The sequence below is a fragment of the Sus scrofa genome, chromosome 7 (genome assembly GCF_054392235.1).
Source record: "Sus scrofa isolate SSC_HxYL_T2T_F1_AM1 chromosome 7, Sscrofa_HxYL_maternal_Yorkshire_Landrace_v2.0, whole genome shotgun sequence".
NCBI lineage: Eukaryota > Metazoa > Chordata > Mammalia > Artiodactyla > Suidae > Sus > Sus scrofa.
In genome coordinates this window covers 106,235,733-106,261,096 of record NC_139389.1, presented here as the reverse complement: position 1 = coordinate 106,261,096, position 25,364 = coordinate 106,235,733, and the positions used below count along the sequence as shown (strand labels likewise).

The following is a 25,364-nucleotide window of genomic DNA, read 5'->3' as shown; positions in this document are numbered from 1 at the left end:
AGGCCTGTGTTTCCTTACTGGTTTTCTGTCTGGATGAACTTTAACACTGATGTAAGTGGGATGTTGAAGTCCCCCACTATTACTGTGTTCCTGTTCTGTCAATTTTTCCATTTATGTCTGTTAAAATTTGCCTTATATATTGATGTGCTCCTATGTTGGGTGCATACATATTTATAGTTGCTATACATCTTCTTCTTGGATTGATCCCTTGATAATTATTTTGTTTCCTACTTTATCTCCTATAACAGTCTTTATATTAAAGTTTCTTTTGTCTGATATGAGAACTGCTACTCTAGCTTTCTTTTGATTTCTATTTGCTTGGAATACCTTTTTCCATCCCCTCAGTTTCAGTCTATATGTATCTCTCGATCTGAAGTGGCAACATATATATAGGTCTTGTTTTTGTATACATTCAGCCAGTCTATGTCTTTTGGTTGGAACATTTAGTCCATTTACATTTAAAGTAATTATGAATATATATGTTCTTATTGCCATTCTGTTAACTGTTTTCTATTTATTTTTGTACACTTTTTTCCTTCCTTTCCTCTCCATTCTCTTGTGATTTGATGACTTTCTCTAGTATTGTGTTTAGATTCCTTTTTCCTTTTTGTTTGTATCTATTATAGATTTTTGGTTTGTGGCTACTGTCAGATTTTGATATAGCAGTCTGTATGTGTGTATATATAATATATATACAGTTGTTTAAGTTGCTGATATCTTAACTTCCAGTGCATTTCAAATATCCTGCATTTGTACTTTTCTCCTCTCACAATTACTGGTTTAGATATCACATTCATGTGTGGATGATTTCCTTCCTTTACTCTGTGTTTGTCTTTACTGGTGAGGTTTCCCATTTTGTAATTTTCTTGTTTCTAGATGGGGCTTTTTCTTTTCTGCCTAGAGGAGTTCCTTTAGCATTTGTTGTAAAGCTGGTTTGGTGGTGATTATTTTAGCTTTTTTTTTGGTCTGCACATCTTTTTTGATGTCTATGTCAAATCTGAACAAGAGTTTTCTTGGCTATATGTTTTTCCCTTTTATTATTTTATATATTGTGCCACTTCCTTCTGGCCTGCAGTTTCTGCTGAAAAATCAACTGATTACCTTATGAGAGTCCCCTTGTATGTTGCTTTTTCCTCATTGATTTTAATATTTTCTCTTTACCTTTAATATTTGTCCATTTGGATATGTGCCTCAGCATGTTCCTCCTTGGGTTAATTTTGTTTGGGAATCTCTGTTCTTCCTGGACTTGGGTGACTTTCTTTTCCCATGTTAGGGAAGTTTTCAGCAATTATCTGTTCAAATATCTTCTTAGGCCCTTTCTCTCTCTTCTCCTGCATAATGCAAAAGTTGGTGTGTTCAACATTGTCCCAGAGGTCTCTTTGTCTCTTTTCATTCTTTTTCTTTATTCTATTCTGCAGCAGTGATTTCCACAACTTTTGTCTTCCAGCTCGCTTACCCACTTGTGCACAGAAGAACTTATGTGTGCCCACTAAGAGTGGAGTCTCTGTTTCCCTCAGTCCTGTGGAGCTTCTGCAATCAAGCCCCTATGGCCTTCAAAGCCAAATGCTCTTGGGACTCCTCCTTCCAATACCAGATCCCAAGACTGGGGAGCCTAACATGGGGCTCTGAATCCTCACTTATGTGGGGGGAACTTCTGCAATATAATTCTTCTCCAGTTTGTGGGTTGTCCACCTGGGGGCAGGGTGTGAGATTTGATTATATCTCAAACGTGTCCCTCCTACTGTCTCATTCTCTTTCTTCTTTATGTTTATGGATGTAGAATATCTTTTTTGGTAGGTTCCAGTCTCTTTTTAATCAATAGTTGTTGAGCAGTTAGCTGTGATTTTGTGTTTGTGAGAGGAGGTATGTTCAAGGTCCTTTTACTGTGCCTCTGAGTCTAACGGTTCTTTTTTAAATTTTCTCATTCATTGCTAAAATTCTTACTGTGTCTATCCTTTTCCCTAATTTAGTATTCTTATTACTAATGCTTTGAATTATTTATCTGGTAAATTGTTATTTCTGTTTTGTTAGGGTTTTTTGTTATTATTTGTTTGTTTTTGTCAGGGGTTTTCTCTTATTCTTTCATTTGAAATGAATTCCTGGGTCTTCTCATTTTACTTAACTTTCTCTGTCTGTATAAAATTAAGTGAAACAGTTACCTGTCCTGATTGTTAAAGTGTGTCCTTTTGTGAGAACATCCTTGTACCAACTATGTGTGCCTAGTGGCCTTGAGGAGTGAGCTGGATCTGGCATGAGCACCACAGAATAGGTAGGGGCTGAAGTGTGTGCTTGCTTTGGGCTGGGATAAGTACTGGAAATGGGCAGAGTCTTGAGCAGTTTCAGTCTGCTTCCTCTACCTTCTTTCAGGACTAAGCATACAAGTGCATATTTTCACAAGTGGAGTCAAGGTTTCATAGCCCTGCTGTTGGTCCCTCTGTTTTTCCAACCAGCTAAGGAGACTCGTCCTCTCAATGTAAGACCCCAAAGTTAGGGGAGGGGCCCAATATGTGGATTGAACTGCTCACTCTCCAGGGAGGATCTAAAGACTGTGTAACCCCCTCTTTCTTCTGTTTCCTCTCCCAGAAGTGCAGGTCCTTATCTGGTTGCTTCTTTCCCCTTCTTATCTATTTCCTTGTGGATTTTTCTTACATCCTTTGTTGTTTAAGAGTCTCTGCCAGTTTCCAGTTTGTTTTCAATGAGAAGTACTCCACAGTAGCTGTATTTTTTATGTGTTCAGAGAAGTAGGGTGTAGGTGAGCTCTGCCATCTTTATCTCCTTCCCTCTTTTTCCTTAACTGTCTACTCTCTAGTTATAATGTGTCTTGTGTGGATTTCTTTGGGTTCATCTTATTTAGAACTCTCTGGGATTTCTGGATCTAGATGTCTGTTTTCTTCCCCAGGTTAGGGAACTAACTTTCTTTTCTTTCTTCCTTCCATCCTTCCTTCTTTCCTTTCTTTCTTTCTATGTTTTAAGTCATGTTTATTGAAGCAGAATTTACATTCAGTAAAACTCACCCTGAAATTTGACAAATGCAATAACCACAATAATCAAAGTGTAGAACAGTTCTTCATGCACACCCCCCTCAAAACTTAGGCAACAAACTCCTCCCTTATCCTTAGGAATCTATCAATCTGTTTTCTGTCAAAGAGGTCAAAGTAAATTTCTACCACCATGAAAGGGACAAAGAAAGCAAAAATCTCTATTCTATATATATCAACCACCATATATTCAAATATACTGTATCTCCTTGAAAAGATTCTTTCAAGCATCAGCATTGAATTTTGTCAGCATTCTGAACTGGACCAAGCCAAGTTGCAACCATGGCTGAAAAGCCATTATTTCTTCAAATAAATTTTCTGCCCCTTTCTCTCTCTTCTTCCATGACTCTTACAATGCAAATGATTATCCACTTGATGTTGTTCCATAAGTTGATAAAGCTAGATTTAAATATTTTTTTTTTATTTTTTGCTGATCTGATTGGGTGAGTTCCATTGCCCTGTCTTCATGTTCACTGATCCTTCCCTCTGCATCAAGTACTGTGATACTGAAACCCTCTATTATATTTCTCAGTTCAGCTACTGTATTTCTTTAGCTTTGTGATTTCTATTTGGTATTTTTTATATGTTCCATCTCATTGTTGAAATTCTTTTTTGTTCTTGCATTCTTCTCCCCTTCTTCATGAGCATCTTTATGACCGTGTATTGGAAGTCTTTATCAGGTAGATCACCTATCTCCATTTCATTAAGGTCTTTTTATGAGGTCTTATTTTGCTTTTTCATTTTGAAAATTTTACTTTGTTTTTCATCTTCCTTGACTCTATTGGTTTCTATGCATTAGATAAAGCAGCCATCTCTTCCAGCCTTTAAGGAGTAGCCTGATGTAGAGATGAAACTTACTTGTTCTACCCTCCCTTGGCTCTCATTTTTTCTCAAACCTTTGTTTGAGTTCTGAGCCCAAGCTTATTATTTAATTTTATATTATTTTATTTAATTAATTTTTTTCTTTTTACAGCTACACCTGTGTCATATGGAAGTTCCCTGGCTAATAGCTGAATTTTGGATCTGCAGTTGCTGACCTACACCACAGCCACAGAAACATGGGATCTGAGTTGCATCTTTTGCTTGTGGCAAAGCCAGATCCTTAATTCACTGAGCAAGGCCAGGGATCAAACCTGCATCCTCACAGGTGCTATGTTGGGTTCATATGCTGAACCATAATGGGAACTTTTATTTTATTTTTAATAGTCTCTAGTAGTTGAAGGTGTAACAAGACCTATCCATGTCCTAAAGGGGAGGATTTCAGTCAGCACCTAGATTTGGGCTAATTGGAAGCCAGACCTTCAGGCAGCAGCTTTTAAATTATGCAAATATACCCCTCTCAGGGGAAAACTGGGAGATAGGCATTTCTCTTTGCTTTCTCTGTGCTGAAACCTGATAGCTAGTTAAGATCTGTTTTTTGTTTGTTTCTACCAATCCACTGGACTTATGAACACAAGTCCCACAGGCCACTAGAGCCATGCAATCAAGGGGCATCCCCGGAGTAGCAGCCTTAAAGACAGGGTACCAGCCATAAAAACTGAGACACCAGATACAGGTTCTATTACAGGAGGTAATGGTGCTCTGGGGAGCAGCAGAGGGAGAGTGTGAAGATAGCACCTGTCCTCTGAGGTCTCTGGAGAGGATTATAATTGGCTGTTAGATGATGATTAATTAGAAGCTACCCCTCAGGCCACAGCTATGAAGACAAGCTGATAGGCCTCTTTCTAGGAAGACCGAACACCTCTGTCTGCTGCCTCTTTGCTGTGCCCTAGGAATAATGGCCAGGTAAGAACTCTTTCTCCATCTGTTATGGTCCTGTGGTCCCTGTGGACATAAACCCCACTGGCCATGTGGGCCAGATCTAGAGGTGTCCCTTAGGCAGGAGCCATAAAAATTGGGATGCCAGACAAGGGTACAAGCTCCTTTCTGGGAGATACCAACAAGCAGGCGCAAGGCAGAGGGAGAACACGAAGAAGCATCTGCTGGCTTTCATCTTTGGACAGTAGTTCAGTAGATCCCTGAATGTATATTAAATGAGATGCCTGCTCCTCAGGCCATTGCTTTAAGATGAACTGATAAGCCTCTTTCAAAGAAAGTCTGGGTGCCTTTCAGTTGGCAGCCTCTGCATTGAGCTCTGGGATGGAAGTGACTGCACCTAAACCCTTTAAAGGCTGCTTCTCAGTTCACTATAGCCTTGTATGTCTCATGGATACAAAGCCTCATTAGCTTTCTTTTTAAAATTTTTTTTTCCTGTAAGTTTTCTACTGTGCAGCATGGTGACCCAGTTATACATACACATATACATTATCTTTTCTCACATTATCATGCTCCATCATAAGTAAATAGACATAGTTCCCAGTGCTACACAGCAGGATCTCATTGCTAATCCATTCCAAAGGCAGTAGACTGCATATCTTAACCCCAAGCTCCCCATCCATCCCACTCCCTCCCCCTCCCCCTTGGCAACCACAAGTCTATTCTGCAAGTCCATGATTTTCTTTTCTGTGGAAAGGTTCATTTGTGCCTTATATTAGATTTCCAGATATGTGATATCATATGGTATTTTTCTTTCTCTTTTTTTTTTTTTTTGTCTTTTGTCTTTTGTTGTTGTTGTTGCTATTTCTTGGGCTGCTCCCGTGGCATATGGAGGTTCCCAGGCTAGGGGTTGAATCAGAGCTGTAGTCACCGGCCTACGCCAGAGCCACAGCAACACGGAATCCGAGCCGCCTCTGCGACCTACACCACAGCTTACAGCAACGCCGGATGGTTAACCCACTGAGCAAGGGCAGGGACCGAACCCGCAACCTCATGGTTCCTAGTCGGATTCGTTAACCACTGCACCACGACGGGAACTCCTCTTTCTCTTTCTGACTTCACTCAGTATGTGAGTCTCTAGTTCCATCCATGTTGCTGCAAATGGCATTATTTTCTTCTTTTTTTATGGTTGAGTAGTATTCCATTGTGTATACATACCACATCTTCTTAATCCAATCATCTGTCATGGACTTTTTAAAGCCTCATTGACTTTCAAAGCTGGATGTTTTGGGGGCTCATCTCTCAGGTGTAGGTCTTAAAAGCTGAGAAGCCAGATATGTGATTCAATCTCTTTGCTCCTCAAGGAGAAGATCAGGTTTGTGAGTTTCCTCCTGATTGTGGGTCACTGTGCTGGAGGGTGGGTTTATGGAGAGACTGTATTTCAGCCTCTCCTTCCCATTTTGATGTGGGTTTTTTTCTTTTCTCCTTTCCCATGTGTAGGAGTCACTCAGTTAGTTCTTGGGCTTTTTTCAGAGCAGATTTTCCCATATGTAACTGCGGATTTGGCATGTTCATGTGAAGAAGTGAGCTCAGAATCCTTCTACATCACCATCTTGAACTGAGCCTTTTATTCTGGTCTTAAGGATTCAGGAGTGTGAAGGGAGAATGGCTCTGATCACATGAAGACACAGAGGAGAAGAGGCTCATTGTGGGAGATTAAAGATGGTGCAGATTCTTTGACAAGTCTCCCACTGAGAGACGGGGTGTGTTTGTTTCCCCTCCCTATGCCTCTGGGCTTGACAAAACATGAGGAAATGACACTAAGCTATTTCTGAACCTACCCTTTAAGAAGACCGCCAGTGTTGATCTTGACCTCTTAGAGCCATGTACCATGTTAGCCCAACCGCTGGCTAGAAAGAGCCCAAGTAGAATCTCTGAGATGCTATAAAGGGGAATGGACCCTGCCAGGCTCAGACTTCCCCAATTCCCACTGATAGGCAGGAACATGAGTGAAGTTGTCTTAGACTTTCCAAACCAATCCAGCTGAGTACCACTGAGTCACCACAGTTAATGCTGCATGGAGCTGAAGAGTCACCCAGCTGAGCCCTGCCCAAATTCCTCACCTGTGAAATATATAATAAAAAGGTGGTGGTTTTAAGCAATTAAGTATGAAGTAGTTTAAGTGGCCATAGATACACGGAACAGTGGCTGAAGGACGAGGTCCTGGCCAGAAACACGGACTCCTAGGTGTCCTGCTGCAACCTCGGCAGTCAGTCCAGAGGCATTTGGACTTTTGCCTGGGTTTATACTTGGGAACCGGGCTTGTTTTGTTCCTCTCAGTCTGTTGCTTTAGCAAGCAGACTGCAAGGACCTTGGGCATGGTTTTCCAACAGATGGGTTTAGAACTATAAGCTGAAAGTCTCATTTTTGTCTTTTGATTGCCTAAAACAGGGACCAGCTTTGAAATCCAAGACACCTATCTGCTCGCTGGTAAGGATACAAAACTGGTAGCAGATTATTACAGCAACATCATAATGAGATCTGATTAGACCAGGGTGTGAAATTAACACTGTTGCAGTTTATCCTAAGGAGGAGAGTGTTAGATACAATATTTAGAAATTGGTCTTAAAGATTTTAATTGGCTTCCACTAAGCAAATACTTCTTGGTTTAAAAAAAGGAGAGCCTGAAGGTAGGGTGGGGTGAAGTTGAGAATTACCAGCCACTGTGAAAATGGCTACTCAAAAGGTAACCCTATCCTCCTCTCACCAAGAACCCCACCTGGCCAGCCAGGTTTGGTCAGCCATTTTCCACCTACCAAGGTGCAGCAAGGCATCCAGGTAGCCTGCGCCAGATGACCCCTTCACCTGTATTGTACAAGAGAGAATGTTGAAGCGCTTTTAAAGTTCCCTCTGCTAAGCATCCCCAGAAGAGATGGCTTCCTCTTAGTCCTCTGGCCTTTAGGGATAGTTTTGTCTTTCCCTGCTCCCAGCCCCACCTTATCTATGGTCCAGGGCTGGTGATACCCGCTGTCTCTAGATGCCTATGGTGAGGGTCCAAACAAACAGGCCATGCAGGGACCCCATCGGTGGGGACCAATACAATTGAGAAAGTAAAAATTACTTTTTTTTTTATGGCTGTACCCGCAACATATGCCAGTTTCCCAGGTTATGGGTTGAGTCAGAGCTGTAGCTGCTGGCCTACACCACAGCCATAGCAAAGCCAGATCTGAGCCACATCTGTGACCTACACTGTGGCTCGTGACACCAGATCCTTAACCCATAGTGAGGCCAGGGATCGAATAGGCATCCTCCTCACGGGTACTAGTTGGGTTCTTTTTTTTTTAGGGCTGCACCTGCAGCATATGGAGGTTCCCAGGCTAGGGATCAAATAAGAGCTGTAGCTCTTGCCCTACAGCACAGCCACAGCAACTTGGGATCCGAGCCGAATCTGGGACCTAAACCACAGCTCATGGCAACACCCGATCTTTAACCCACTGAGCGAGGCCTGGGATCGAACCCATGTCTTCATGGATACTAGTCAGGTTTGTTAACCACTGAGCCACGACAGGACCTCCACTAGTTGAGTTCTTAATCCATGGAGCCACAGTGGGAATTCCCAGATTAAATATTGGCTCTGAAATCAGAGGCCTGGGTTTCCATCTCAGCTCTACCATTCACCAACTATTTCACTGTAAACAAATTATTTGACCTCCCTATGCCTCGGTTTCTTGCTTTTGTAAAGTGGGGGCAATAATAGCACCTACCTCACAGGACTGTTATGAGTACCCAGTGAGCAAATGCATGTAAAGGAATTATGTCCCTGATACAGATTATGTGTGAATAGATTATGGAGGAGAAGGGGCTGAAAACCATGATGCATGAGGACAGGTTGAGAGAATAGAGAGTTTTTTATCCTGGGGAAGAAACAACACTGGGGAGACTTGATATTTTCCAACTTTTCAATATATTAATGGATATTACCTGGGAAGAGAAGTGTATATTAGTTTGTGTATAAAGTGGTAGGCCTGGGAGAAGTTACAAAGATTAAAGGGAAATGAATTTTCCCTGAATAAAAGGTTCCCAGGCTAGGGGTCAAATCAGAGCTGTAGCTGCCGGCCTACACCACAGCCACAGCAACTCAGGATCGGAGCCGCGTCTGCGACCTGCACCACAGCTCACAGCAATGCCAGATCCTTGACCCACTGAGCAAGGCCAGGGATCGAACCAGCAACCTCATGGCTCCTAGTCAGATTTGTTAACCACTGAGCCACGACGGGAACTCCAGGAGGCACTTTTTAAAAAGAGGAAATGGAAAGATAAAATGTGCTGTCTCAGGAAGTAGTGAGCCCCTCATCAGTGGAGGTGCTCAAACCCAGGTAGCTGAACTTGTGGCTGGACGATGAAGGGACTGCCTGCTGGGAGATAGGACAGTAACTCTGAAGGTCCCTTTCCATCTTGAGTCTGACTCATGACTCCAAGTTCATGTAAAGAGAGCAGAGTTCGCTAGGACAGGTGAGGGGGTGGCATCTTTTTAAAGAGGTTCCTGGCCTGAATTTTTTCTTGGCTTCAAGCCCCAGAAACTACACAATCCTCACTGATCAACTATCTTGGAGACATAATCTATTTCCTGTAACTTGCATCCACTGCTCCCAGTTGTCTCTAGAACCACAGAGATCAAGGCTGGTTTCTCCTTTACATTAGGGTGGGTCAAATACTTAAAGATGGTGACCAGCTGTTCTGTATTTCCAAGCTCGAACTCCTACCCCTGACCCAGTCTTTTCTCTTCTCTCTCTCTTTTTTTTTTTTTTTTTTTTTTTTGCCATTTCTTGGGCCACTCCCGTGGCATATGGAGGTTCCCAGGCTAGGGGTCCAATTGGAGCTGTAGCTGCCAGCCTACACCAGAGCCACAGCAACTCAGGATCCGAGCCGCATCTGCGACCCACACCACAGCTCACAGCAACGCCAGATCCTTAACCCACTGAGCAAGGGCAGGGATCGAACCCGCAACCTCACGGTTCCTAGTCGGATTTGTTAACCACTGCGCCACGACGGGAACTCCCAGTCTTTTCTCTTTTGAGGTAGCATTGCTTGTTTCCAGTGCATGTAAATGTACTTCAAGTTCCTACTCCACCTGGAATTTTCACTGTTAAGCTAGATTGCGTTTATGGCACATGCTTTAACAGGCATGGCCTCATTCATTTGATATGTCCCTACGTGGGGCTGAGTTTATCTTTGTACCAACTAAAATAAAACAGTTTGCTAAACATATTCATTGCCTTAGGATGGCAGAACAATGTTTAAGCTGCTTAAGAGAGCTAACTGTGTTGAAATACCCCTAAGCGCTTTAGAAAAATTACTAGGTCAGTTATAAATCCATTCCCACCTCTTCACTAAGACAGGTGACTGAAGGACTCTGCCTCCAGGCCACTTTATTAGCCATGTCTAGCTTGCTATTTGAACTTGAATAAAACTCCTTAAATGTATTTTCTCAGCATGTTCACTCCCAGGAACACAGAGCAGGTGAAGATAGGGGTGTGTATTCATTACGGGAATGGTGTTGGGGAAGGAACTGGCTTCCTTGGATTTGGCACTGGGACCTGAGGGCCACTCATTCAAATGTCTGCCTACCAGTCGAGTGACATAAACATGTGCCGTGAGCTGGGAACACGTAAGGCAGTAGGGGGTGGAAGTGTCAGCTGCGCAGAACTCGTGCCCTCCTAAGCCATCTATACTTTGGCTAAGGGAGCTGGATTTGATTGGCGGAGAGTCTTTTTTGGTGATTCTTTTTTCTTACATGCTTAATTATAGAAATGTGTAGCAGAAGTGCAGCTGGGGGGGGGGGGCTCATTGGCGATTCAGAGGTGTTCTAGTAAGATCTAAAAAAAAAAGTGGGCGATCAGCCCCTTTGGAAGACAGCACTTTGGTTAAGGAAAGGGAACGACGGGTCATCCCCAGAACATGTGTTGAGATCCCTTAGGGAAAGCATTCCTCTAGACACTGAGTAAGGTGCCCTAAAGCTTAGGGGATTTTGTCTGGGAGATCTTTTAGGTTGAAAATGGGTTGCAAGAGATAGAACTTGAAGGACAAAATGAGCTGCATGTATTTGAAGGTGTGGCTGTCCTGGCCGAGGAGGCTCTTTAAGAGGCATAATGAGAGGTGCTCATTTAGAGCATCTGATGGAAGGGCCTGTGTTCCCAGGACCAAAGGCAAGTGCGCTGAAGGCAATATGAGAGGCGTAAGGAGAAACGGGGAAGGGAGAGCTGTCTTGTGTCTCAGGTGTATGACTCAGATTCTCTCAGGCATGAGAAGAGATGTTGGACTGTCAAGGATGGAGGCCTGGAGGGGCTAATCTGACAAGGAAACGGAAGGGAACGACACTGGCAGGCTCTCCTGGGGACAGGCAGGAGGTCCGCGGAAAGGAGCACAGTAAGGGGACAGAGCGGTAGCAAATAAAAGCCAGGTTACGATGATCTCAGAAAGACAGTGCCTTCAAGTCTAAGCTGCAGATTATCTAAAGGATGCAGAGGACAAGCAACCCTTTAACTTCTCTCTGGACAGCACGGAAGGCGGGTTGTGATGCAACATGAGGATTGAGGTCAAGGTTCCTTAACTTTGGGCAGGTAGGAGGGCAGTCGGGAAATTTCCTTGTCTTGTAACTTTGAGGTTTGGTAGGTTCTTGGCCATTGGGGTAAGCAGGCTGGCTGAACTTGGAAATGAGCGAGTGGAAGTCAATGCTCCTAGCCTGGGACCAAGTCTCCCAGTCTTTGTACGCCTGCGTGGCCACTCACTGTGGGCCTGGCTGAGGGCTCCTCCGCAGCCATCCAAACCAGCAGCTCCTCAAGGTCACCAAGGTCATTCCTTGCCCACCTGGTAACTCGCCTCATGCCATTAGTGGTGGTGAGGACACTTCAGTCACAGCTGAGTAACAGAGGAATTTAAAATAGCCAAGGGCAGAAAGTTCCATGCAGAGGGGCTCTAAAGTAACTTTTTAGTAAAAAAGAAAAAGTTCCTATTTTACCTAAGCTCCCTTTAGCTGTAATTTCAGTCCATCTCTCCCTGCGAGGAGCTCTGATCAGCTCGCCTGTCAAAACAATACTCAGGTATCTGGACATGGTTAAGAGCCTTGCACTGTAGCACCTGTTTCTTTTAATTATTAATGGGGTATGGATATCCTATTGTTAATGCTATTCTTCAAAACTCTGCTTCTAAGTCATCGCCTGGAGAGTTGTAGCGTTCCTGCCACAGATCCTGGGGATGCAGCCCGGTGGCCCACATTTTAACAAACCCTCCGATGATTCTGATGAAAGCGCAAGTTTGAGAGTCGCTGTTCTAAAATACACAGCAAAGGGTTAAAAGCACCTGACTGACATTAAGCAGCGTGGACAAGCTCCTTCCAGCTCTCCCCTCCCCTTCTCCTCTGTTACAGGGTCAAGACTCTCTCCTGGAGAAACAATGTAAAAGCCTCAACATGTTAGAGCTGGAGGACAAGGAGAGACGGGTTTATCGAGTGACTGCAATTTGCCAGTCACTGGCTTTTCACATATGATCCCACTTAATCCTTAGGACAAAGTGAGGCTATTACTATTTTACCAGATAGGAAACCAAACTCAAAAGATTTTAGGTTATTTACCCAAAGACACAGCTGTTCCATAATGGATGGAATTTGAGTCCAAGACAAAAGTCTTTTTTTTTTTTTTTTAAATCAGAGTATGATTCCTTGTAAATGGTGTATAATTCATAGGAAAAAGTTATCCAACACAGTTACTTGAATAGATCTACTGTGAGATGGGAATCTCTTCAGCTCATCATCTTAGATTTAACTAAAGGCAAATTGCTTACCCCTGCTGGGCCTATTGCCTTTGCCCTTGTACTGTTTCTATCCATCTGGAATTAGTATCCAACCCAACCCAACCTGTTTCTCCCCTGCAGCAGACTTGGAGCACAACCAATCAGCCCCTCCAGTCAGCTCGAGGCCGAAGACCCTCCATCAATGTAGCTCAGTGGCATCTTCTCCCAGGAACACCCAACCCACATCCAAGCCCTTCAGAAATAATGTAAAAACCCTCTAGACCAGGTAAGAATCATGGTGTACAGACTTGCTTAGCTTGCTAATCAGAGCATCTTGCGGCACTCGGTCATACACTGTCTTGTAATTCTCAAATCTGTAGAAACTGTTGAACTAGAGAAAAGGAAGAAACTCAACTGGCAGCTCTCAATTAGCTGCACCACTGGAGAGGAACAGTGACGTGGTAGATTTCAAAAATTTGGTTCCATTTGGCTTTGGAATGCATTGTGACTTTTTTCAGTAGATTAACTTTTCTAATTATATTTTGCACACCCTAATATTAACAGCCATTGGTATGCCCTAGGCATACGACATCTAACACTGAGAGATGGGAGAGGCAGTAGCGAAGTCCAAAAATGTGCTGGTCTCAGGATGATCCACACACGGATAATGAAGAGGGAACTAATTCTACAGTGCTCTGCAAATATTAAATCATAAGCAGAGAAGGCAAATTAGGAACTCTCTATGGACATGTGACCAGAGAGTGAGAAAGCTTATTAAAAGTCTAAAAGGCATAACCTTGTAGGAATCATCTTGGGTGTTAAGGCATCCAATGGAAAAACAGGGATAGCAGGAGAGTCCATGAGTTCCTGGGTAGTCTTTCAAATAAGAAAAGCTGAAGCAAGAATACGAAAGCGTTTTAAAAGAGCGTTTAAAATGAATTTTATTGTTTGAATTTTACAAGTAGTCCTCAAAGGCTTTGAACAAGAACTCTGTTGCAAAACTCTAATAAATAGCTTGCCCCAAGTCCCCAAACAAAATGTAAAACAAAAATAAAACCTAAACTCAGAAGGACAAGCAAGACTTCAGAATGCTTGGATGTTAGCGCTAGTTCTCATTTACAAAAAGCTATCAGGCAATGTACAATCTCCTTCATACAAGTCAGAGAAAGAGACAGACAATTGAGATCGTCACAAAGCACTCGGAAATCTTCCCATTTCCCTGGTAGAAATGTCACCAGAAAAAAAAATCCCACGGTTAAACCACAATCATGACTGATGCTGTAGCGTAAAAGCCTGGTGATGCAGGTGGGGGAGAAGAGAGGGCCAGCCGTCCCTTTTCTTTCAGGGATGGAGAGAGGAATGGGCTGAGATTACTCGGAGCAGGGAACGTCCGAGCAGAGGCCGCTAGACGGCTGAATGTTCCCTTAGACCAGAGTTGCCACTGAAAGGGGCACAGGTAGTCACTGAATGACCATTGTGAAGGCAAGAAACAAGGCCACCGGGGCCTCCCCTGGGGTCTCTCAACACTGGTGACCTAGTGTCTCTTGTGCTGTCAGGACTGAGAGCTTTAGAACAATGGCCAGGGGCCCAAAGCAGCTGCATCACTAGATAGAAAAACAGCACATCAGTCACTTCTGCCACAGAATCCTGTGGACGGCCACACGAGGATGCAGAAAATGCTGGGCTGAAATTGTACACTGGGACATGCAGGTCTCAAAAGCCCATTCTGCTATCACAGTCATTGCTCCGAACAAGGAAATATTAAAGTTTACAATTTAACGTTTGCTTTTCCTAGTTACAAATACTGGTAAAGCCTTGCTTTGGAGAGAAGGATGTATTAATACAATCATTTTGAGAGCGCTACAAATACTATTTTGCCACATGGTTATCTTTAAAAATCTCCAAAAAAATAAACCTATGATTTGTATGCATTTTGGTCAAAAGTTGGAGGAATTCTGAAACTGATTACTTTTGGGAAGCAGGAAGACACAGAAAGGCTGACTCCAATTTAGAGGGACTTACTTAAGCCAGATAAAAAGGCTCCATTGCCGAGGAGCACAGAGCCCTGGACCATCTCCCCAGGAAGGAAGGAGGAAGTCGTGCTGTCACAATGCAGGATGGAAAAGGGGCGCGGCTTGGCTTGCAGGCTCTAGCTCTGCTGCTCTCTGGTTCACTCATTTGCTACCCTTAAGTAACCCATCCTGCTGATCTCTGTGAGACAGGGACAAACATCACTGGCTCATGCACAGGCCATTCAAGGGAGGTAGGCATTTTCTAAAAGCACCTCCCTCCCCAGGCATTGTAGGAATGAAGGTAAGGAAATCCCCCTCCCCAAATAAACAGTTGAAAACTTTATTTTCCTAGGAACAATGACATTTGTCAGAATAACAAGGGAAAGCTCGGGGTACCTGAAATAAGAAAGAGCTGATGGAAAGAGGGAGATGGGCCAGGGGGAGGCCCTGGCCCTGGGCCCAGTTTCTTTTTAAATACATAACAGATAAAGATATTGTGCAAAAAAATAGACATTCACATTTTAGCAGTTAAACTTTTATTTTACTTTTTAAAATTTTTATTTACCATTTTCTTTCTCTTTTCTACAAAAGGCAGATAATGATTGTTGATCTGCAATTGTCGTGGTGTGCACTCCCCGAAAGGGGGCGAGTCAGGAGCTGGGGAGGGAGGGCTGAGGAGGCCTCCGCTGGCGGGTGGCCCCCCTCCTGGCCTAGCTCATGTCTATGGTGTTGAAGACCCACTCGGTGAACTTCTTGAGCTTGTCGGAGGCATTCTGGGACTCTTCCTGCAGCCTCAGGTTGTCCTCCCGCAGATGCTGAACTTCCGCCTGGAGGTGGGCTTTGTCTTCTTTTTCCTGGAAGAGTGGGCAGAGCGGAAAGGAACTTAAGAGAGTGGCCCAGCCCAGCCCAGCAGCTGGAGGGAGTGGCTGTGAATCCGTGTGCACCCCTCGCCCACTTCCCCTTCTTTCCACTAAACAGCCGCTGCTGTCTCCGTGGCTGGCACTGGGCGTTCAGATGCTCTCTCCCAGGGCACAAGACTGCTAGAGAGATCCACTAGAGGTTTATTTTGGACTGTAAATACAGGACTGTGTAGTTTAATGTCTTTGTTAAATTAGAAGGGGTAAGGGCTGTCTTACATGGAGATGACGGTCTGGTGGCTGCTGTCTTAACAGAAAAATTCTCTTGTGCAAAAGCCCAAATAACAGTAAGGACAGGTGGGGCTGGGTCATGGCCCAGGGATGAGGAGGCGGGGAGAGGCCTCCGAGTGGGCTGGCTGAGGTTTGAAGGTACTCAGAAAAGAGGGGAATGCTTTTTCTGTACACGGGACAATGAAGGCCTTCTTGCACTGTGTGGCAGTGGGAACCAAGTTCCAAGCGGCCCCCTAAACATGTGGGTACCAAGAAAAGAGGGAAAATGCCCACATCTTATTCCAGGAACACTACTGATAAAGGGCTCTCACAGTTCAAGGGCACTTGGCATGGACCGGACAGCCTGCTGCGAGAATGTGTTTACCTTCTTCAAATCTTCTCGAAGCATCTTCAGCATCCCTTCCAGCTGGTCCACTTTAGAAGCCAGAGTGGGAGAGGAATCTTTACTGCGGGGAACAAGAGACAAGAGACCACGTTGGCAGGAGCCTCCACGGCTGGGTTACCTGGGCCTTGTTTTTTTTTTTTTAAGGAAGTGGCTGTATTTATGTTTTTCAATGTCACAATTACTCAGTATGGTGCCACAACAGTGCATTTTCATTTTCAAAAAGAAAATGGTTATCTTAACAAAAGTGTGAACTGCAGCCCATCAATGGCTTCCTTTGTTAAAGAGGCTGCATCTTTGTGACAAAAGAATATGGGACAATAAGTAAAAGCGGTCTCTCTGGCAGCACAACAGGGACTTTGGGCAGACATGACTGTCAAAGAGCGAAATGTTTCCTGTCCCCTGAGTGGCCCCTGTGCGTGCAAGAGGGTTGGGGAGGGCGGGCACCGACTCTCGCTTGGGGCAGCTACGTTATCCTGCCCATGTCTTGTCTTAAGCTAGTTTAAGTATCTTTAACTATTCTGAAAATAAGACTCCATCTTTCAGAAGATTGTCAGTCTAGTCTTAATGCCGTAAAGCTCTTTCCTATCATGATCAGCAAACTCTAAAGGCCACAAATTTCTCATTTTCTCCCTTTCCTCTGAACTGCTAAAAATGCCATGCCAGTGGAGCGCCCAAAGGAGGGAGCGAGAGGATGAGAGGCCACACTGGACAGAATGCACAGCTGGGCAAGGGCTGGAGACCCTGTCACCTCTTCTCCCGCCCTCTCCTCTCCTTGAATTCAAGCCCTGAAATGTTTCCGGGAGAGTTCTCACCCAGAAACACCGCCTCCATCCCACAACCAAGAAGCTCAAGGCTTCCACTGAGACAACATAAGCAGCTGCTGCTTTCTAGATGTCAAAGGTGGTGCCTCTGAAATCTTGGAGTCACGAGATAAACTTTGAGTTAGAATTCCTGACCTAAAATAAGCGGTGCCAATGTCTTCTGCTGCTGTTGGATCTACAGCGAGCCCAAAGTGGTGCAGAGTGGCACAAGGGTGCCAATAAAATGGAATGACAATGACCTCCAAACGTCTAAGACAGGATGACTGATGAAAAGCTGACAGCGAATAGATTTTAAAAGGGAAGTGGTCAATCAAGTGCAAGCCACAGCCCCACAGGCAGGGCATGGCTGACCGGGTGAAGGCCAAAGACAAGACAGAAGAAGGGTGGAGCTGCCCGAAACGCTGAGGCTGAGAGATGGGGGCAGGGCTGTCCTTCTCAAGCCATCGAGTCCACCGTCTCTGCTCTTGGAAGGGCTGCCACAGCCCCTGCAGACTGGTAGTGGCTCTCAGCAGCCTATCTTGACTTCCGCAGATTCTCACAGTGAGTGCGTGTCTGCGAGCGCACCGATCATCTTTAAAAACGTATTTAACCCCATTTGCATGTGCTCATCCACACTGAGCAAAGAACTCCTCCTCCTCCTCTTACTCGTCCACAGAGATTTAGGAACTGTTTCATAATCCCTTCTCGGGAGAACAGTCTTCATTCACTCACACTGCTCTGCATCCTACAGAAGGGCCATTTCGGGCTCTCCCCTGACGCCACAGTTTTTTCAAAAAAGTTCTCAGCAGCTCAACTAACCACCTGCCCCAGCTGTCCCAGTGACAGGATGCCTGCAGCGTCTGCGTGCTGCACACAGAACAAATGATGTGTCACTCCTACACTTTACCCACAAGGAGGGTTTCCTTGCAGACCGGCTCAGGAAGTCCGCAGAAGCACACGTCCCGGGGTGTGCATGTGTGCAAATCTGTACAACCTTCCTCTTCCTGTTGTTGGCTGTCCTGACCAAGCTTTATAGATACTTGCATTCTTAACCATTCTCAAGAGAGGTTTTAAAAGAAGAGCCGTCAAACTGGTGGAATTACTCTGCTTCAAGGAGTGGTTACTGTGTGTCCATGGGTGGCTGTGGGGATACTTTAAGGCACAGGAACATCACCCATTTATCCAATAACCTCGCTGAGGCAAAATGGAAAAGTCAGCCTCGACATAACCAACAGAATAGCCCATACTCTTAACTACTGCTTTTTTTGCTTATTTTGCATAAATCTTCACTATTCGGAGGTGACCCAGTTCTGATGGTAGGTCTGAAGTAGGACACTAGGAGTTGCTAAGATGCAGGCACATTTACAAGCATGACCAACTGTCAGCGGGGGAAGCGACTCAAAACCCAGACTCAAGGACTACACGCATAGGCATCTAAGGATATTTAGCACGAGTGACTTACCTTACCTAATAAACCCTAGAACGTAACTGTACTATGGCATTGAAGTCATAATTATGAATATACATCATTTAAGTCACCAAGAACTGTTCAATGGTGTTTAGAGTATTTCGTTATAAAGCATTCTAAGTAAAAGTGGCATCACGGATAAACTTCATTCAGCTCATCCAGGTGGCCTCCATCGCCTCTTCCCCCCACCTGCTATCACCAGAGTGGTACCCTCGCCACTGGGGGACCAACCTGCTGTAAGACTTCATCTGGGCCAGAGCCTGGTCCTCAAGCTGGTCACTGTTGGATGCGGCACTCAGAGGGCGATGGTTTTCATCGCTAGCAGCAAAGAACGAGGCTCTCTGGACTGGAAGGGAGAGAAGAAGCCATTCAGTAACCTTGGAACCACATCCTGGCGCCTCTCTACCAAGTCAAGAAATGTCCTACATGCACAGTCAAATCTATTCAAGGGGCAGGAATGCATCAGAAGCCTTATCGCCCAACTCGAGTAGGAGAAAATTTCTACTGTTTTCAATGCTGCTCTCCTCTTCCAGCTAAATTTATTTTAAATATAGTTGTTGTGAATCGGTGTCTCTTCCAGTTTTTTGCTTGCTCATCAAAGTAAATGGTTTATTAAATGGTTTCCCTCAAAATAGGCTTTGTGCCAAATTTCCAGACCAAGGGCTCCCCACTCAGTGACAGGAAATGCATAAAAGGGTTATTCGTATTAAGCTTCTTGAGGCTTCTGCAAGGACATTTTCCACAAGACTCCTGGCTACCTTGGTGGGCTTCAACCTAAGTCCACACACACTCTCTGTTTCCAAATACAATTTCAAGCTTGAGTCAAGCAGCAAAATCAAATCTCCTACTAAAAAGCCAAAACTTTGATTTTATATGCATGAGAGTGACCAACCCCTTGGTCACTCAATTTCCAATCAAGTTGGTCCTGGTGAATTTCCATCAGCTAAAGTGGGGATTCACTGCTGCATGGCCGCCTGACTTTTGAATTCAGGTCTAGTCAATTTCCCCCCAAAATTTGAGCTTGACAGAATAGCAACTTATCCAGTAAGGGCAATAAAATAAAACTCAAAAACCAGTCATCTGGCAGTATCATCATTTTACAAGGACCATCTTAGCATCAACAAGTGTGGAGGGACAACCTTGGGAATCGGGGGAGTCAGTCTATTGAAAAAAAGATGATTGACAACCTATGTCAACACAGAGCATTACTTTTAGTTTTTTCTATTTTAGCAGAGCAGGTCAGCAACAGTCTACAGGGCTGCATTTCAGGACCAGCAGCTTAACGCAAGCATAGGAAGAGTGCAGGCAGAGAACACACTACCACCCACAGGAGGGATGAATGAGAAGGGCAGACGGCGCACTTGGTATCTGCGGGGCCCGGGGTCTGGGCCAAGCAGGACAAGCATCCTAACAGATCCAAGTGTGTGTTGAGCAATGATGTCTTTACGATGTGATGAAAGACTCTCTCTGGACACGTGTTCTTTTCAGCCAAGTGACAGCTGGGATTCCCCTGCACTCTGCCGTTCCCAGATACAGGGAGGTGAGGCACCCTTGTTATGAACTCCTCTGTAGAGGAGACACTGGGTTCCACTTGATTAAATCTGACAGTGTGGGCCCCCACTGGATGTTCGAGAACTGCTAGCTCAGTGGTTCCCGGCTGTGCTGGTGAAATGCATGTGCTCTCACTGCTCACACCCTCAGCGTGCCCAACCTGGATCACCCCCAGCGGACTCACCCTCATAGGCCTTGGCAGCATCCACCAGGTTGGACCAATCCAAATCCGCAGCAGTGTCAGGCAGGGGCATCAGGCCAGGGTCGGGCATGGGCGGCCTTCGGCTCTCCTGGACATCGGTGAGGGAGCTATCGGAAGCCGAGAACTCTCCTGGGGGAAGGGACAAAGGATAAGATGCTTCTCCTGCCCTCCGGAGTGCCATTCAAAATATAAACCATTTCCCGTTACCACAATACATTTGTAAGTCATCTGTTACCTGGAATCAGTTGCTATTCTAACAGGTCATTAGCGGCCATTCTCAAGCTGAGTGCAACTGTGCACTGACTTCCTCCAATCTCAATTCATTTTTTTCATAGCATTCTGCTGTCCCATTTCTAGTGGCTTGAGTTTTGGAAAAGTTAGTTCTGCACCGAGGAAATGTGTCTGCTTTTGTGGAAACTGTCTGTCTACAGTGGTACCCAGGGCAGTGCAGCACCTCACCTTTCTTCCCAGAGTCAAGGGATTCAGGCTGGATGAAGAAGCTGACCTCAGCAGAGAGCTGGGTTTTGCAGCCAGACCAGGGAGGCTTGTGGATGCCTGCTTGAGGAGGATACTAAAGCTTTGTCTGCATTGGAACCTGGGACCTGACTGCCCTCCCTGTGGGTGCCCTGCATCCCTGGGGCTGCTGAGGGACAGACACATTCCTGGCCCAAGCCTTTCCTGTATCCCAGGGACAGCCCACTGGTTTTTGTGGTTGGATGGAGCCGGGGTGGCATGAGAACCGAATCAGGGTGCAGTCAAGAGTGAGTACTGGGTCCCCTGAGTTAACATGGGTTCACTGATATTGGCATCCTCCTCTTTCCCAAGTATATGCTAAGCAACTCTCGGCCTCAGTTTGGGATTACAGCAGTCCAACCTCCCAAGCCCCTTCTAAGGTGACAATTAAAAAAAATACAGATATTCAATCTCTGCTTGGCCTGGGGATAGGAGGGACGGGTGCAATGAGCCCCTCTGTGCAGTGGGGGGCGAGCTGCTACTGCTCAGGTTCATACGGGCAGAGAAGAGAGAAGCACAGCTCAGGAAATGAAGATCCTCTAGATGGGGCAGAAGCGGGGGTGGAAGCAGGCAGAGCGTGGCCCCCACAAGAAGGGCCACCCACACAGTGTGACTGTAACACTAAAATCCATGCAAACAGAGCTAAAGGTGAAGCTCTCAGCTGAAGTCTGTGATTCCAGAAACACCTGTTTAAAAAGTATTGTCAATTTTGATAGCCTATAAACCAGAGTATATTTAGTGCTTGCTTTCCCTTTCAAATCATATAAAGAACTGCTCTGAAGTGCAGCTGCTAGTTATTAATGTGCTTAAAATTAGCGGAATTATGAATAAATGGAAATTAAAGGCTCAGTCCTATTTAAACTTGCTCCCACCAAGAATAGTTAGAATCATTGAAAAAAAATTATTTTTTTTTTTTTGTCTTTTTGCCATTTTCTTGGGCTGCTCTCGCAGCATATGGAGGTTCCCAGGCTAGGGGTCGAATCGGAGCTGTAGCCACCAGCCTACGCCAGAGCCACAGCAACGCGGGATCCAAGCTGCGTCTACAACCTACACCACAGCTCACGGCAACGCCGGATCGTTAACCCACTAAGCAAGGGTAGGGATCGAACCCGCAACCTCATGGTTCCTAGTCGGGTTCTTTAACCACTGCGCCACGACGGGAACTCCTGAAATAAATTTTTTTTTAAATTGAAGCATAAATATAGGCAAAACACTCTCTGACATAAATTTTACCAGTGTTTTCTGAGGTCAATCTCCCAAGGTAATAGAAATAAACCCCAAAATAAACAAACGGGACCTAATCAAACTTACAAGCTCTTGTACAGCAAAAGAAATCATACAGCAAAAAGACAACCTAAAGAATGGGAGAAGATATTTTCAAATGAAGCAACTGACAAGGGTTTAATTAACAAAGGCAAACTGAAGGGCAAAATAAACAAACAGCTCAAACAACTCAGGAACAAAAACCAAGCAAACAATACAATCAAAAAATGGGCAGGAGACCTAAACAGAAATTTCTCCAAAGAAGAAATATAAATGGCCAACAGAGACATGAAAAAATGCTTAACTTTGCTAATTATTAAATAAATTCAAATCAAAGCTACTATGAGGTGCACCTTACACCAGTCAGAAAGACCACCATCAACAAAAACCCACAAACAATAAATGTTGGAAAGGGTGTGGAGAAAAGGGAAACCTATATTGTTGGTGGGACGTAAAGTTGGTACAGTCACTATGGAAAACAGCATAGAACTGTCTCAGAAAATTAAGGATAGAGTTACCATGTGATCCAGCAATCCCACTCCTGGGCATCTATCCAAAGAAAAGATATATGAACTCCTATGTTCAAAGCAGCACTATTCACAATAGCCAAGACATGGAAACAACCTAAATGTCTATTGACAGATGAATCGATTAAGAAGATCTGGTACAGGAGTCCCCATCGTGGCTCAGCAGATATGAATCCGACTAGGAATCATGAGGTTGTGGGTTCGATTCCTGGCCTCACTCAGTGGGTTAAGGATCTGGCATTGCTGTGAGCTCTGGTGTAGGCTGCCCACGTGGCTTGGATCTTATGTTGCTATGGCTGTGGTGCAGGCTGGCAGCTATAGTGCTGAGTCGACCCCTAGCCTGGGAACCTCCATATGCTGCAGATGTAGCCCTAAAAAGCAAAAAAAAGAAAAAAGATGTGGTACACATATATGATGGAATACTATTCAGCCATTAAAAAGAATGAAATAATACCATTTGCAGCAACATGGATACAACCAGATTATCAGACTTGGTGAAGTAAGTCAGAAAGAGAAAGACAAATACCACATGATATCACTTATATGTGGAATATAAAATATGACACAAATGAGCCTATCTATGAAACAAACAGATTCACAGACAGAGAAAAGACCTGTGCTTGCCAAATAGGAGTGATCTGGGGGAGAGATGGAGTGGGAGAGTGGGGTTAGCAGGTATAAGCTATAATACATGGAGGGGATAATCAACAAGATCCTACTGTGTAGCACAGAGAAATATATTCAAAGTCCTATGATAAAGCATAATGGAAAGTAATTTTTTTGGCAATGATTGCAGCATGTGGAACCTCCTGGGTGAGAGAGCAAACCCATGCTGTAGTGACAATGCTGGATCCTTAACCTGCTACTCCACAAGGGAACTCTAGAAAAGAATACTTCAAAAGAGTGCATATGTATAAACTGAATCACTTTGCTGTACAGTAGAAATTAACACAACAGTGTAAATCAACACTGGTTTATACTGTCATGTTAGTTTCTGGTGTACAGCAAAGTGATTCAGTTGTATATATATATTCATGTTATATATTTATATATTAAATATATATATTATTTTCCAGAATTTTTTTTTTTCTTTTTTAGGGCTGCAACCATGGCATATGGAGGTTCCCAGGCTAGGAGTTGAATTGGAGCTGCAGCTGCTGGCCTACACCACAGCCACAGCAATGCAGGGTCCAGCCATGCCTGCGACCTACACCATAGCTCATGGCAATGCTGGATCCTCAACCCACTGAGTGAGGCCAGGGATTGAACCCGCCACCTCATGGTTCCTAGTCGGATTCATTTCTGTTGTGCCACGACGGGAACTCCCTCCAGATTCTTTAGAACAGACCACTTTGTGTGTCACTCACCATCCTTATTCCCTTTTATCTTGGGGGCCCAGACTTCTATTTGGGAAAACAAAGAAGTTGCCCATTCCTCAAACACACCTCTGTGGTGGTCACATCAACAAGGCCAAGGTGGAGAGATCAGCCCAACAAGGACTGCTCAGTTTAGGGAGTGGGCTTGCTGTGGCTGCTGCCTGATTTCAGGGAAGCAAGAGGAGCGATGGGAAGGAGCTCAGGGAGTGTGGCCTGCTCCTTCCCTTCCTCAGTTCCAAGCCTTCAACCCTAGGCTTCCTCGGCTGGACAGTGAGTGGGCGTAGGAGGAAAATTTCCAGGCTGTTCCTTTAGTATGTGAGCTCCTTGAATGCAGGGCCTACCATGATATGACACATGCAGACAGGCCTTCAGAGAGGGCTTATTTTTATCATTATAAAAGTTAAAAAAAATGGAGGGGGGTGAAATAAGCATTCATGGTAGGCAGGAAGCAGTAGGAGGAATGGAGTTCAGGGAGAGTGGTCCCAGTGCAGGCAGAGAAGGGGAGTTTCCTCTGTTTCAAAAGGTTACCATTCAGAGCACCACTAGGAGGTGGTTTTCTAGAGTCTGGATGGTAAAGAAGTCACTTTATGTGTCAACTTTGATTCATTGAGGGTGACCTCTTAGAGCAAAGAGAAACCAGGTTCTAGCTGCAGTTGGACATGAAGTGGGAGGGTTGGGGGAGCTTGTGTGGCCCCTGAGTGATGATGGAGGAGAAAGGGACCGTGTTGGGGAGCAGGACAGAGATGATGGAGGGACAGTCTCAGGAGTGGGTTGAGAGCTCAGGAGATACAGGGAAAAGGCAACCTAGGTAGGCAGGAGACTGAAAGAAAATACTGCTCCAGAGAAGACACAGAAGGAAAAGAAAACTTGTATGAATGTAGACACAGAGAGAGAAAGCTGCAGTAGAATTCCCCAAAGGAGAAAGCCCAAAAGGGAGGTGGGGGGTGTAGCTGTGCATATAATAAACAAGCAGGAACCCTAGTTTGAGAAGTAGTATCTGCTATCCTGGGCTACAGCAGGGAGGGTAGGTGCAGAACCCTGGAATGGAGCTGGACAGAGAGAGGAGAAAGAAAAAAAAAAAATTAAATCCACAGCCTCCAATATGGCCCTTAATAAATCTGGGATCTAGTAAGGTCAGAGGGGAAACAAGACATTTGTGAATTAAAGGGAAGAAGGTGGACGTGCCCATCATCAATGGCCCTTTGCTAAAATCATACTCAGTTACTCTCTGCATGAATGAATGAGTGACTGAGTCAACCAATGAGTGGCCGACACCACAGGTGATGTTCTCACAACCAAGGAAAGGCAGAACAATGGTGTGGCTCAGAGGAGCCAGTGGATAAAATTCTCTAATAACTAATGTGGTGTTTGCCAAATTTGCCCAGTCCTAACAGCAGATGGGATATTTGGTAAAAATACTAACTCCCAAACCTCACCTTAAAATTTTTTTTTTTCAAATTTTTAGAGCTGCTCCTGTGGCATATGGAAGTTCTTAGGCTAGGGTTTGAATTGGAGCTGCAGCTTGAGGCAACACTGGA

At 44.7% G+C, this 25,364-nt stretch overlaps 1 protein-coding gene and 1 long non-coding RNA gene across 22 annotated transcripts in view; one reads left to right on the top strand and one right to left on the bottom strand.

Moving 5' to 3' along the window:
- LOC110261627 (uncharacterized) overlaps nt 1-18,962 on the top strand; it is a 34,311-nt gene extending 15,349 nt beyond the window's left edge. Inside the window, exons 3-4 of the long non-coding RNA XR_002345999.2 lie at nt 12,723-12,867; nt 16,055-18,962. This is a non-coding gene — a long non-coding RNA (uncharacterized LOC110261627). The remainder of the gene's footprint in view (nt 1-12,722; nt 12,868-16,054) is intronic.
- The window catches only part of SIPA1L1 (signal induced proliferation associated 1 like 1), a 378,208-nt gene continuing 367,956 nt past the window's right edge, over nt 15,113-25,364 (bottom strand). For all 21 annotated transcript variants that reach the window (XM_084969649.1, XM_021099433.2, XM_021099436.2 and 18 more), the window contains 4 exons: nt 20,130-20,276; nt 18,626-18,740; nt 16,106-16,187; nt 15,113-15,447 (listed from right to left, as the gene is read on the bottom strand). In XM_084969649.1, the coding sequence (XP_084825775.1) occupies nt 15,304-15,447; nt 16,106-16,187; nt 18,626-18,740; nt 20,130-20,276 (488 nt within the window). In that variant the 3' untranslated portion in view covers nt 15,113-15,303. The remainder of the gene's footprint in view (nt 15,448-16,105; nt 16,188-18,625; nt 18,741-20,129; nt 20,277-25,364) is intronic.